Source organism: Dasypus novemcinctus, chromosome 11 (assembly GCF_030445035.2).
Source record: "Dasypus novemcinctus isolate mDasNov1 chromosome 11, mDasNov1.1.hap2, whole genome shotgun sequence".
Taxonomy (NCBI): domain Eukaryota; kingdom Metazoa; phylum Chordata; class Mammalia; order Cingulata; family Dasypodidae; genus Dasypus; species Dasypus novemcinctus.
Genome location: NC_080683.1, coordinates 82,318,511 through 82,333,784, shown reverse-complemented (window position 1 = coordinate 82,333,784; position 15,274 = coordinate 82,318,511). Strand labels below are relative to the sequence as shown.

General features: G+C 42.0%; 1 protein-coding gene across 2 annotated transcripts in view; it reads right to left on the bottom strand.

Annotated features, from left to right (window-relative positions):
- CRYBG1 (crystallin beta-gamma domain containing 1) overlaps positions 1-15,274 on the bottom strand; it is a 228,517-nt gene that overhangs the window by 53,764 nt on the left and 159,479 nt on the right. Inside the window, exons 1-3 of one of the 2 annotated variants that reach the window (XM_058307216.2) lie at positions 9,750-9,882; positions 7,421-8,973; positions 495-2,859 (exon numbers count right to left, since the gene is read on the bottom strand). In XM_058307216.2, coding sequence (XP_058163199.1) covers positions 495-2,859; positions 7,421-8,115 — 3,060 coding nt within the window. In that variant the 5' untranslated portion in view covers positions 8,116-8,973; positions 9,750-9,882. Of the gene's footprint in view, positions 1-494; positions 2,860-7,420; positions 8,974-9,749; positions 9,883-15,274 lie in introns of those variants that run through there. The other variant, XM_058307215.2, reaches the window with a different exon arrangement.

The following is a 15,274-nucleotide window of genomic DNA, read 5'->3' as shown; positions in this document are numbered from 1 at the left end:
ATAAAAAATAAATCTTAAAAAAAAAAAAAAAAGAGTGAATATCACAGTGCAAAGGGAAGAGATTAAGAATAAGATTCCTTGGCTGGGGCCTTTCCAGACAGAGGAAGATGCTTCCTAATCTTCAAAATTCTAGGCTGACTGCTGGTATAGTATTAGTGTTTCTATGCAGAACTAGATAAGAAAAAGCCTCTTGTCTGTCTCTGAACTCTCAAAACACTTTATCAACACCTTTCATAATAATAAATTCACAAGTGCCTTAAAGCCTATGTAGCTTATTTTCTCCTGCTAGACCACGAATGCCTTGAGAACAGATTCTTAGCACTTCTTGAACCTTAACAGTCACTTACACATAGGTTTTCAAATATGTGCTGAATGAATAGAAAATGCACACACAAGCATAACCATTTGCAAAAGAATTACATGAATTGCTCATCGGCCCTCTTTCCTCCCACTTTATAAAAATCCCAAATCAATCATAATGCATTGTTACTTACCAATGTGTCTGATAATGACAATCCAGAAAAAGAAATGTTTGGGTCAAACCGGCTGGATTTAAAAAAACCCATGAAGTCTGTGTCATTGTTTCCATAGTTTGGCAAGTTCGGTTTAAGAACACTTTCAACATGATTAGTCTTTTCTGTATCATCATGGTTCTTAAGTTTTGAAGATTCAGAAAATGGCGTTTCTGGTAAGTGGAGGTTGCTTTGTGAATCCAGATTTCTTTTGGTTTCCTCTTTTTGCAGATGTTTTTCCATGTAGCTTGGACTTTTTAAACCTGTATGAGATGCATCTGATGAGTTGAAATTGAAGACTTTTAATGAGCTGCTGGGTGGAAGATTTGGCTGATCTTTGTCCAAACCACAGGGTGGGGCACCCTCAGTTTTGGGCTGTAACACTGAAGACCGAGAAAGAGAACTGCTCTGAGAAGTGCTGAAAGATGTGGTCATGGTATTGACTGATGTCACAGAGGGAGAAAAGATTTTGTCTTGTGGTAAATTTGAAAATAACAGGCTTGAGAAAAGAGTACTTTTTTCTAGCCTAGATCTTTTAACTCCACCATTTGTGATGTCCTTATTTTCTTTATCATTTATTTCTAGAGCCACCACAGGTTCGTTTTTCCCATTAGTGTTCAAGGACTTCAAGAGGACACTCTGTTCAGTTGATGCACGTTTGGGTCTCAGTTTGGATTTTGTGTCAAAGCTCTGCATCAAGTGTAAAGCTGGTGACATCTCCGGCTGGCTTTCCTTTTTCTTCCCCAAACCAAAGGTAAACACGTTGGGGTCCAACACTTTTTCTAAATGGTCTTCGTGAATAGGAGGCATGGCAAAGTGAGGGACAGGAGAGTTTGGCACCCTGGCCCTCTTTTTCTTCTGGGGCACACAAATGGAGCTATCCATCTTTTTTATAATTTCAGTGAATTTTTCCATATCAGAAGAAGAATCAAACACACTATCGTCGCTCCCCGCAGAAATATTCAAAAGGCTGGCAGGGCTCTCCTGGCCATTCATGACACTGTGATCGGGCCTTGGTGGAGCTTCTAAATGCTTTCTGCTGCAAGGAGAATTGGTAGGGCTGGGTTCAGCTGTCTGGGATGTCCCATTGTCCTGACTTTCGGCCTGGACAGGCAGTGTTTTCTCTGATTCTGGCAGCAGGGCTTGCAGGCTAGGATTTGCCCCGTGTTCCTCTTTGTGATGAGTGTGATCAGATGATGCGTTCTTATTGCCCAGTACTTCCTCTTTCTGGGGAGCACAGCTTGCAAGAGAAACCACTTCAAGTTCATTATTGTGACAACTTGGCAACTGCACTTCTCTAACTTCAGAGCTATCTGAGATGATCTGGGAGCTTATATCCTGTGTGTTCTCGACAGGGAGCACGAAGGACCTGACCTGGACAAGGACCTTGGAAGGACACTCATTTCCCTCAGTTTCTGGGCTGGGCTCCATGGACAAAGGAGGGTTTACTTTTCCTCCTTCTCCTTCCCCAAGTTTGGAGAGGGGCATTTTCTCATTATTCTGATGAGATATTGGTAACATACATCCATTACGGTTTTCTGACACTTTTAGGTCAGCACACAGGGAACTGCTTATGGGAGCTTGAGCACATGTGTCTTTGGGAACATCCACAGGAATGGGTGCAGGCAGTGACAGAGAAGGCCCATTCGATGTCTCAGCTGGGGGCTGTGAGTCAGAGAATGCATCTTGTGGCTTTGGGATGGCTACCAGAGGTGAATCTTTGGTATCAAGAATGACAGGAATGTCTTGTGCCACATCAGTCAGATTTTCAAGTACAAGTCTTTGACTGTTGGTAGCCTTCAAGTCATCCTGTCCCAAGAGCTTAGGGTCCTTGCCAGGAATCAGAGCAGTAACCCCTGACTCTGATGGGCAGCCAGCATCTGTTTGCACATCTACTTTATTACCTTGGTTAAGATGAGAACCAAGGGCTTGATCCTTGGTAAGACCTCCTTCCTCTCCTCCTACACTGGGACTCCTGGTTACGGGAAGAATCTCCTCCTCAGGGAGAATAACTTTGGTTTCTGCAGAGGTTTCCTTCACTAGCACACTACTCAGGTGACTGTTTGGCATTACTTTCTTTTCAGGTTGCTCCATTTCCTTGGCTTTTTTGGCTAAATTCAGTTTTGCCCGCCCAACAAATGTTTTATTAGAAGCAGGAATGTTCCTCACGCCTCGAGAGTCTATGTGTCGTGGGCTACTGTTTGCCCGTTTGTTTTCAAATAAGGAGATTTTGGTTGCAGTGTTTCCTTTATGAACTGGCTGGCTAAACGGATTATGCTCATTTCCCGAACTGTCAAGATTCTTAGGGGTTTTCAGGTTTAGTTCCACGTGTTTGGGCTTGGCAGGGCTACAAGAAGAAAGCAGTAAGATAAAGTTATAAACCTAGCTTTAAAAAATGATCACATAAACTAATTTATTTATAAAACTATGAAAAACAAAAAGATTTCTTTTATGTAGTTTTTTAATGAAACTTAAAAAATGCTAAATACCCTATCAACTATTTTTAATGGATGTTTTGCTTGTGCATGAGGGAGGAGATGATAGCACAACTAAGAATATAGGGTGTTTAATTCACTCAACAAGTTTATTACATAATATGTATGTGCACTGTTTGGCATTAAAGTTGGAAGATAATATTATGAGGAATGAAGGACATTGGACATTGAAATTGAAATATTCACTACACACTCATACTTTAAATACATAAATGATTTCCCCAAGAATCAATTATGTAAGTTTTATTTTACTCTAACTTTTTTTACATTTTTTTAAAAGACTGTATTATGAAAAATATTTTTCTATTATTGACCTCTGTGTGTTTTATTTCCCCTATCCTTCCACCACAAAATTTTTCTGATTATATAAATGTGTTCACTATAGAAAATTTGGAAAAATTTATAAAAAAAGAAAAATCACTCCTAATCCTACCCAGAGAATATCCCTGCTAACATTTTAGTACATCTCCAGTTCTTTTAATATGCAAAGTTACATGTTTTTTATAGAATTGGGATTATTCCATTTATAGAGCTTGGTAATTTATCTTTTTAAAGAAAAAAGAGATCACTTAATATTACAGAGGGGGGAGCCAATGTAGCTCACTGGTTGAGCACTGGCTTCCCATATATAAGGTCCTGGGTTCAATCTCCCAGCCCTGGTACCACACACACACAAACACACAAAATTGATATTATAGTTAACATTTTTCAGGCTACTAAAAGGTTTTGAAAAGTTTTCTCAATGTCTGCATGAAAGTCAATCATATGAAGAAGAAAAAGACCATCATATGGATGTATCATAACTTATTTATCAATTATTCAATTGTTGATTTTATCACCATCTCTTGGGCAAAGGGAATCTCCCCCTTCTTCTATTACATTTCTAGAGTATGATTACCCCCAATTAGAAATAATAAACCTTTGAATGGACATAGTATTTTCTTTCTGAGAAACAAATTGTTCTCTGTATAGCATTAGCTGGCTCCTGGCTCTCACACTAATTATCTGTGTGAACTTGGTAAGTTTTTTTTACCTCTCTGGACTCTGCTTCTCTATCAGTTAAAACTAGATATATATGAATGTATATTTTACCAAATTATGTTTACAAGAACAGTTTAAGTTCTCTTCAAGGACTGTGACTGAGGGTAATAGAGACCAAGCATAGGGACTATTGGCCAGCCACCCTCCTTTCAACCAGATTCACTCTCACTTGTCAGTTTTACATATCACCTCTCTACAAGCTTTCCTAGAAGAGTTTGAAAGCTAAAAAAAAAAGTCTAAAAAAGTCTAAATTATTGGTCTAATGGTTTAGAAAAGGAGATGGTTGTAAGTAGAAGAGAGAAATAATCACTAACTTTCACTGATTGCCAAGCATGTGAAAAATGCTTTATATGGCGTAAGATGAGGACTTGAGACTTAGAGAAGGTAAGGAACTTGCCTGTGAGTAAACCACAGGGTCATGATTTGGAGGCAGGTGCTCTTGTTTCAGATGTCATGAACATCTAGAACCACTAGACTAGTCAGATGGGGGCATGATGCCTGAATGCCCTCCTCTGTTTCTTTCTAGCTTTATGATTCTAGGAGTTACTGATTTATAACATGAGATGCATACCATAAAGGAATCAGTCTTTAGGCCACTTCAATAATGAGAACGGAAAGGTGGAGAACACACTGGCCCTCAAGAGGTTTGGGCCTGAGCTGCTTCATGCCTCCAGCAGGGACAGGTGGGATAACTCTGGGTGAGACATCTTATTCTTCCGAATAAAATGAGGAAACTCAGCTAGATATCACCAAGTCTTCCTCAGCTGCAGCATTGAGAATTTACGTTTTCTTTTTTTTTAATTTTACTGAAATACTAAATTGATATAAACTCATAAATATCTCCCAGGCATTGCTTCTACCAATTATCTCCATAAATTATCTAGGTTCCCTCATTGCGGGCCCATATCTGAAATTTACAAGCAAACTAACTTAAAAGCGTTTCTTAAGATAAACTCCTAAAACCAGTGAGATGATTAGAAACTGGGAACTAATAAATGTGATCCGTTAATGAAGGCTGTCCACATTCCAGGGAAATAGATGTTTAAAAAAATTCTAACCAATCAGCTCAAGGAACAGTACTCAAGTCAAACATCCAAGTGTGTCTTATGATGTAAATAGAAAACGTTAATAGGTTAGTATATATTGAACAAGGCAACTTAAGGAAACACACATCTGCACATTAAAGATGTACACCAAGATCAAAATACATTTTACAACCATACTTTCTGTGCTATTAAGTTCTGCTACCAAGAGTCACTTCAATTAACCTAGTTCAGACTGACTAAAAGAAAGGCTTCTATAATTCATGATGTAATGCCTTCATTACAGCATGAGAGGGAGAAATAATCAGGACTCTAAAAAGCTATAGTGATAATGTAAGAGGAAAATTCTCCTTATTCTAAAGATACCATTCTAAAAATTTCAATATTCAACATTGGTTGAACTTGAAGAGAATTTGAAGAAATAACTTTCTAGTAGTTAACATTAAGAAACATGTTGCTTCATACTGAATATTTTTCAGGGAATATACAATAGTTTTTCTAACACTTCAGTCTCAAGTTATTTTAAAAAATAATCTAACATCCTTACTTGATACACAGCAATAGTAAGAATTAAAGAGTCTGTAAAACCCTATCAGTCAAACAGAAATGGGTCAAAAGACTAGAAAGAATTACAAATTTTCTACTTCCATAGTTTAAGAACTCAGCATGTACAAGGCACTGTGCAAAAACAAAATTAAATAAACTGAATAAGAAAAATTTTAGATAGAAAATAATCAGTACTGAGAAGAAGACTTGGTTTAGTTCTACTACAGGAAATAGCCCATGAAGAAAGTTGCATTCTAAGACCCTTTTCTGCTGTTTACCCTTCTTAATAGTGTAAAATTGCTGGTTTTTCTACTGGTGTATTCTGATTGGAAGAAAGGTGAAGCGTGCTCAATCAAGAACACAGCAAGGTTTCTCTAAGGTTCACACGTAGGAGGTTTGAAAATTAATATTCCGTCACACTGATCCACAAATAACGGACATCATTCACTCAGATCATTTCTCCAAGGTTGCCGTTACAGAATAAACAGCTGACTATATCAAAAGTCTCCAGGTTGGCAGCTAAAGAGGTAGCTCAAGTTATTCATTAAGCACATTTTCCTTTCAAGTGTTTACTGAACAGATTTCCTTACTCTAAAGCTTACTTATCCAAGAATTTAAATAATAAGAATGAAACCATTCAGTTCAAGAATGATAATGCTGTGAAAATACCAGCTCCCTTAATAAATGTGTGAATATAAGAAAAAATTAAATATTCATTTCTCACATGTGCTAATTGGAGGCGGGGGGACGGGACAGAAGGGGCACAGGACAGAAGCGTTGGGTTAGGGAGGATCTTACCGGTTTTATAGAGTGCCCTCCCTATCCTGTTACCCTACACAAATCACATTTATCATCAAATCATAAGTCCTACTTCCCCCCCAGAAACCAACAGTGATTTCTTCCTCCCTTGTACTTGCCCTGTTTTTACAGATGGTGGCACCCACTTGGCTATTTAACTAGGCATCACCTCACATCATCATTTGTCTGCATCTCAGTGTGCCAGAAGGGGCCATACATTTTTCAAGGACAATGTACTGAATCATGGTGTTGGTTTATTTGTTTTTCATTTCCCATAGTACCTAGCACAATACCATGTATAAAAGGTACTCAACAAATATTTGTAAAATGAACAAGCTGAACAGCAAATAGTCACAATCTATTGTTGGGCTTGATCCTTCTAAAGTGTCCTTTCATTTTGAAAATATTTTTCCAGTAAAAACAACACCTATCTTTCTTCATTTCAATACCTGAAAGTTATTTTGCAGCCTGGAGACAAAAATATCACCAGACTCCCTAATATTATAAAGGGAAAGAAGTACGAAGATTCTTGTATTTGGATTTTGTAACTTTAAGCAGACACTGATTTCCATAAAAGTGAATGATCTTGAACTCACACATGTCAAGTTTATACTGAGCATGTTAGTGTTTGCTCAAATTCACGGGAATGTTCCACCTATGAATTTCGGTGTACATTTTGAATGAAGAATAGAATGAGGTCGTGTCTCACCATGTAGCCTAATCTCTATTATTTCTGTAAACAATGAGCTTCACGGAATATCTTACTTTCACATTTATTTTAACTTACATCTTATTTAAAACAGGATTTAACAACAGATTAGGTTGCTAAATTTTAACCATAACTGTGCAAACCAGCCCTTCACTATCTTAAATCCAACAGAGAGCTGAAAATTAAATGCACACACAGTTCGTCCACAAATGCAAAGACCCTGCGTCTTTCAGAGGGGCGGCGCAGTACGTCTGCACTCTGAGCGCAGTTACTTACAGCGTCACTTTGGTGGTCACCGTCGACCTGCCCGCACCGAAATGGTTCCTGGGCCTCAAACCGTCGGTGTCAGTACCTCCTGCCGATCTGCCTGGTTCTCTACTTCGACTTCCTTCTCCTCGGCCATCGAAGTGGCTGGGGAGCGGGCCCCTTTTGTGCTCTGGCTTGATCTCCGGCAGTAGCGAGCTGCTCTTGACCGTGAGCTCTCGGGGGATCACCCCGGCCGCCTCCTCCCCGTTCTCCCCCGCGGCGCCCTTGGCAGCGGCGCCGGCGTCGGGCGCGGGCGTCCTCTTCGGGGGGGACTCCTTGGCGGGAGCCCGCGGGCTGCTGGCGGGCGGGGTGGGCACAGCCTCCGGGACGCGGCTCCTGCCCTTCCTCTTGGTGGGGGACGAGGCTGGGGGCTGCTGTCTGCCCCGGTCCGACTCCCCTCGCGGCTGACTTTTGGGGCCGGGACTTGCTTTGGACTCCGGGTTCGTGCTAGAGGCAACGCCCCCTTCGGGGGCCGCCTGCGGTGATTTCACTTTCTTTTCCACCGACGCGTTTTCAGCGGCGGCGACTGGCGCCACCTCGTCGTCGAACACCGCGTCGTCCCTCGCCGGGCTCTCGGGCAGTGCGGAATCTGCGCCAGGGGAGTCGATGGATTTCTGCGACTTCCTCCGCCTCCCCGACCTACGGCCGCTGGACCTCTTCTCCATGTCCTCAGATTCACTGCAGTCTTCTACCTCAGGACAAATCACGACCGGCTCATCCACCCGCGCCGCCTCAGTCTTACTCAAGTAGATGTCCAAAGTTAACACTTTGGCGGGATGGGCGCGCCCTCCCGGCCCGGCTTTGCTGTTGGCCTGCACTGAGATGGCCCTATTCTCTGCGCCCTGGGCGGGAGGGTCACCTGACAGAGCAGATGCGTCCTCAGAGAGCTGGCCGCCCAGGTCTAGGGCCCCCTGCGAGCTTCCTTCGGCTCCGTCAGGGGCTTTGCCTAGTCCGTGAGCGAGCCGCTCCTCTGGGACTGCCGCCTGCCTAAGGCCAGCGCCTGGCGAAGAGTCCTCCCGCGGATTGCAGGCGGGCGCCTCTGCGTTCTCTTGCCTGGAGGAATTCTCTGGCGTGGAATGCAGCTGCTTGGCAGCGGTGGTGGCATCTGGGCAAGTCTCTCCCTCTGCCTCCAGAGTTTCTAATGGGAGTGAATCACTTTCATGGCACTGCCGCACAGCAGCTACTGCTACACTTTTATAAGGTGACAGCTCGGCGTCTGGAGGGGCTGCCGGGACACAGCTCTCAGAGTGCTCACCCTCCGGCTCCTGGAGTTTCTCCTGCGGGGAGACTTCCCCACACGCTTCTGTGTGCCTGGTTTGGCTTCTCTGAGACTTGCTCTTCTCATTCTCTCTTTCGGAGAGTTTAGAAGATGCTACATCTTTGGGAGAGGATGGCTTGGCATTTAAGCTAGTGGGACTCTCTAACCCGTTTCTGGTGTTCCTTCTTCTTCCTGCCGTGAACAGATTGCCAAATTTCCCCAAAACTGGCTTCCTTTTGTTCTCCTCTGGTGGTTGTGCTCTGGACTGAAAAATACAAGGGGTTAGGGAAAATATGAGAATCCGGTTTCTCTCCTTAATAGTATACTACACAACTACAAGTCAAAATAATAGGTCAGAATTTCTAATTATAAATAAGAAAGTTGTGTCTTTGTTACATTCATGCCAACAAAATTCTGATTTTACTTTTCGAATTTTCTTAAACACCAAGTATGTTAACTAGACCTAACATTTTAAACTATCATTTTTTCTAAAAAAATCAAAAGATTTAAATAGTCACACATACAAAATAAACAATCCAAGATCTCTCCAGCTTTTGTTTTTAATCTCCTTCTTCAAAAAGAAGCAATTTCAAAACAGTCATGCTTACTAGCCTGGGTAGCAGTAAACACTTTTAAAATATCCTAAGGCGGAAACACCTCCCTTTCTTTTTGTAGAGGGGAAGGAAGACGAGGAAAAACGGTACCATAGCCTTCTACTCGAGAACAGTAAGAAGCCATCCGTTCAACATTATTGCAAAATGAAAACATTTAAGAAAACTAGGATCCAGCACCTGGGCTCCGCCCTCCCCCAATGGGAGAAGCGCGCGGCATTCAAACACCCACTCGTCACCGCGAACCGAGCCCGCCGCTAAGATGCTCCGAAGAGGCGTTTCCCTTTGGGGAGTTCATGGAAGTGCAAACGCCGTGCAGTGCCAGCGGAAGCGGGGCCCGAGATGAAGGGGCGACTGCCTTCACACACCCACCCCTCGGCTACCGAGGCGCGAACAGAGGGAAGCGCGCCGGGGCTCGGCCCCCGCCGACCTGGGCCTGGGCGCCCTTCTCTCGCCGCGGCGCTGGGCTCCAGGGGCGCACGGGTGTTGTAAGCCCAGGGCCCGGCAGGTCCCACTGAGAGCGCGGGGACCGCGTGCGAGTGCGTTGCACGAGTCCGGGGACTTCTTACAGGGCCTGCGCCGGAAGCCGAAGGGAACTCAGAACAAATCAATAAAAGCAAGCCCGCCTGCGCGCCGCGGAGCGCGGGGGTTGGCAGTAGAGCGGGGCGGGGGTAGGTGAGCGGCGGAGGGGCGGGCCGGAAGAGGAGGAGGTCCACCTAGGAAAGGCGGGAGCGCCAGCCGCGGGCCCCGCGTCGGTGCTAGTGGGAGGGAAGCATTTTCCACGTAACCGTTCCCAAGGAGCCCAAGCTGATATATGTGCCTACAGTAACTTAAGAATTAACTCTTCCTCTCAAACCCCGGGTGCTAGTTTGAACCCTGGTGCGGCAGAAATGAGCTCCACCTTTCCTGGAAGGTGAATATTCGGGACAGTTTTTACAATATTGGCTCTTGACGGGGAAAATCTGGATTCACTTTAAGTAGCTCCAGTTCATTTGAATTGTGAGCGCAGCCAATGGACTTTGGAGATGGCGGGAGATAAGAAAGATGGTAACTTAAAGCATGGAAGTAACGCGGTCAACAAGCATTTACTGAGCAGTTATGTAATCCCTGCTATGACCTAGTGAGCTAAGTGCTGTTACCGCGCTGAACAGACAAGGAAAGTGGAGATTGGAAAGGGGAAGAGTTGGTGGGGGAGAAACGATAGTAAAGACAGGATTCAAACCTAAGTCTCAGCTTCCTGCCCGCGGTCTTTCGACTCCACCACAGGGTGCAGTGGTTACCTGTGAACCAGAGTCAGCCCAGAGGGATGGATTGTGCTGCATACAACCACAAAATCAGAGCTCTCAATGAAGTGCTTGTGAAGCCGATTTACTGACAAATTCCTGAGGTGATTCTTCTGGTTTGAGAAGCTTTGGAGCTAGACAGCTCCAGTGAGAGAAAATGGAACACAGCCACAATGAGCTTTGTGACTGAGTTGATATATTTTTAAAATCTAATCAGATTTTTAATTAATAAGCCAATTCTTCAGTGATTATATAAATGCTATAGAAGGAATTAGTGGTGTAATTTAAGAACAATACATTAAAATATTCAAATCTCCAAAGGAATACATTGGCATTCTCTTACATTTCAAAGGTATTACATGATTTTTAAACATAACAATTCAGGCTTACTGACTGACTCCTTATGGACCAGACACTTGCTAGGTGATTTACATTCATTCTCATTTAATCCTCTCAACAGCCCTTAAGGTAGGTACTCTTTTTATGCCCATTTGGATTATTGATCACTTTGCCAAGATCCCATAGCCAGCAAGGTCTTTCTGACTCTAGAGATGAAGATCTTTTTCTCTATGGCCTTGTCAGGCTTTCAACATATCGTAAAGAAGTAGCCAGCAAAGTAGGTTTGAGTCTGTTGGCTCAGTTCCAGCCCAAGTAAAAACAGCACAACTAAATGTATATAGATATTCTCTTCTGCCAATGATGTTGCAATCCATTTCTCCTAGCAGTTGAAAGCCGCCTGATCAGCAGTTCTCTTCATGGTTGGTGCACGCAATTTTTCAGTTTTAGCACTAGGTACTTTTTCAAAAAGCAGGTTGTTCTTTGTAACCTGCCCGGGTCAAGTACTTGATTCCCCCTCCCCTAAGAGGGGCAGCTTATTTATCACTGGCTTCTCAGTTGAACTTCCTAGCATTCCACAGTTCTGTTTGTTCAAACACAATGTTCATAACAGCTTCAGTCATAATAGCTCAAAACTGGAAACAACTCAAATGTCCCTCAGCCAGTGAGTGGAAAACAAACAGGGTATGACGTCCATACAACAGAGTACTACTCGTGAATAAAAAGAAACAGACTTCTGAAACAATGTGGATGAATCTGAAAAGCATTATGTTAAGTGGATGAAGCCAGGCTCAAAAGTTTACATACTGCTTGATTACATTTATATGACATCTAGAAAATCTAATCTATGATGATAAAAAGTAGATCAGTGGTTGTTGCCTGAGGCTCAGGAAGTAGGGGGAGAGGAGAGTGTTGACTGGGAAGAGGCACAAAAGCACTTTTGGGGGTAATGAAAATGTTTTATATGTTGATTGTGGTGATGGTTACATACATGTACATACCTGTCAAAACTTACCAAACTACATTTAAAATGGGTGCATTTTATTATATGTAAATTAGACCTTGATAAAGTTGATTTACAAATAAAGCTCTGAAAATAAAGAACAGAAACTGTGTGGATGCAATTCATCTGGCTCAGATGCACATTTCACAGTTTTTAATTAATGAGAGTCTTAAGCCATTTCAAAGGATAGACCCTCATTTACTGGGGAATGCAGTCTTCTCTCAAGAGACAAGTCCCTGTGTGCCTCCAGTATCACATCTCTGAACAGGCTCCTCTGAGCTGGGTTCAGAATGCTGCATTCCTTCTATGGTAGGTCCCCAGACACATCTTTGAGGAACACCCTTCCTTACACAGAACACTTTTTTTTTGTCTTTTGTTTTTTTTTTTTCAACCAGAAATGACCTTTCCAATGTTCATGGAGGAAGAGTGAGTATGGCAGATGGAGGATGAAAAATGTGGTGACTTGGGAGTTAGGAAGGAGACTTTGGATTCGGAATCCTAAGCCTGAGGTGGGAGGCCACTGATCCAATACTCTCTCCCTCAACCTTGATGAAAATCTGCTGAGGAAGGTGAGTGTTTTGCAAATCGGCCATGAGGACCCAATAGGCTTTCTCCTGTTCCCCTGGCTTTGCTCTGGCCTGGGCAGGCTGCTGAGCATCCTCAAGCTGGGTGTCTTCAGGCCTAAGACTGCAACAGAGTCCAGGCAATCCTAGGACATCCTTTGCAGTTATCTTTTTACCATGTACTTTCTGCCCACAATTACTCCAGGCCTCCTCTACAGCTCACTGTGCAAGCCTGTACTTTGCATCTTCCAGTCACCCACGCCCTACTTGGAGGGAAGCAGTTTGCAACAGGACTAGTTCAGAGATGGCCCATGGCTCGTGTGGTAGGACCTGTTTAAGAGAGTTCTTGTTTGCTATTATTAAATGTGGCTCAGTAGGGAACATGTGTAAGACTCTAGGACAAGACCACATTCCAACAGGATGGAAAGGCCCAGGCAGCTCAGGTGGTGCTGATCTGTGATGCTCAATCTTCTATCAGCAGCTGCCACTCAATAAACCTTACCATGTACTGTTGTTTATAATTTCAAATAGCTATGCTGCCTCCTCAACTAATGGACAGCAAAAATTCGGGAAATACAGGATAAATTGTTAACAAACTATAGCGTGTCCAAAATATCTGGACGTATAGGCAAAATTGTTTACTGTTTTTCAGATTGCCAACTGGAGTCATTGCTTTAAATTTAAAAGTTTTGCACCTGAAATGATGTTTGGAGGTTTAGAATAATATGTTGAGTATATTATTTGAAAATATAACTATTAATACCAGACTATTTAAAAATGTCCTGTCTGCAGTTGCAATACCAAGCACAGGCACTGACAGCTAGAGGTAAACATAGAGTAATTGCTGCTACTAAAGAATTAGTGGCACCCCACCTCCCTGCCAAAAGGTCATCAACACTCTTTAAGATGACTAGAAATAGAGTGGAAACCTTTTTTGTCCAGGACTTAACTTGGTCAAGAATTTACAGCTCACTTCTGCCCACGTGAGGGTTCTGCACAGTGATACAGCTGCTGGCACACGAATTTGGATTTTTTCAGATTTATTGATGGCTACCAGCAAGAACCTGCCTTGGGAAAGCAGATGAAGATCTTACATGTACCAACCTGTGCATCCTTCTAAACTGTGGGCATCACTGTAGCAAAGGAGCACTGTTGTTTTTTTTTAGCACTTATGATTCCCTAAGAGCTCACTGTTGATTTCCAAAAGATACTTTAATTACCTTCAATTCAGCCACAATGAAGACCAAGTCAGATGGCTATCATTGTGAATGACATGGTAGGCCATGTTACTTTGCTATCACCTTAGGTTCACAGTACATGTGTTTATATGTATTTGCCTTTGAGAAACACTCTTTTTATACACAAAAAAAAATTTTAAATAGCTTTAGCTGTGTTTAAAAAGGTATACACTTCAATTTTTAAAATTAAAAATGAGATAGAAATATAAATAAATAAGCAAACAGCTTAGAAAATTATATTCAATAACAGCAAGAAATACTTTCAAACCTTTTGACAGATAACTAGAAAACAAAGATAGAGAATGGGGAAGGAGGAGAGAAAAAGAGAAATACTCAAAGCTGGATAGAATGTGTGTTGGGAGAAAGAAAAACACACAAAAAGCAAGGATGACATTCATGAAGCGACATCCCTCTTTTCTTATAACATCCAGGATATACATCCTGAAGACATTTGAAATTAAAGTTAAGATTGCATGTTACTACTATAAGAATATAGCAGAATAGCATCCAATATCAGAACTATCAGTCAAATTAAGTTAGATTTAAGGGAAGATCCAGACAGAGATCCTTGATGCTACAGACCTAGATTTGGAACAGGTGTTTAAAATAACTTTCCACCCCAACACTCTTTTTTGTTGTTTTGTTCTGTTTTGTTTTTTTTGGTATTGCTTGTACTAATATATATGGCCCACTCTAAATACACACACAGCACACATATATGCACATATATACATACACAGACATATTCACACATAAAATGTGAAGAGGAAATGAAATGTCCCCATAAATAAACTTTTTATTTAACACTGAAACTTTTCATTTTAGCTTTTTCAGTAAATATTTTTCTATATGTTATACAGTTCCCTCCCCCAGAGTATACTAAATATTAAATTTAGTTTCTTCTTAATGATTCCAGACACAGAATTATGAGCCTCTGTTATTACATCGTGCTGCAACACAGTGCTCTTACAAGGAGTGAAGGCTTAGGCTCAGACTAAATGACCCACAGACTATCATCCTATTTACAGTAAGCAGGGCTCTAATGAAAAGGCACATGGACATGGACTTGCTACATTCAATGCTGTTGATCAATAATCCAATTTGATATGGTCCCACTAATACTACTTTCCATTAAGCCATCAGAACCTTTCTCTCCCTGTGACTTCTCTCCAGTCACCCCAAGGCAGGCTGTCTCCCAAGGCTCACTCCATCTCTGCTGCTCGCTACCATTTCCCTTCTTATCTCTTCATCCTTTCAACTTCACATGACACATGTGACACATACTTCTCTACTTACACCTCCACGTGTTTGTTTTTGAACCAATCACGTCCTGTTGTGTAAAATTGTAGGTTTACTGCTGAGTGAAAAAACAGTGGCAGACTTTTTTTTAAATTCCAGTTTTAACAGCACGCTTATAAAAGAGGTACTATTGAATATGAAAGCCATTATTCATGAAAAACTTAAAATTACATAATTTTGAAAGTATTTTCTGACAATGAAATCAAAGAGTTTAATGAAAAAATCAAAATTGG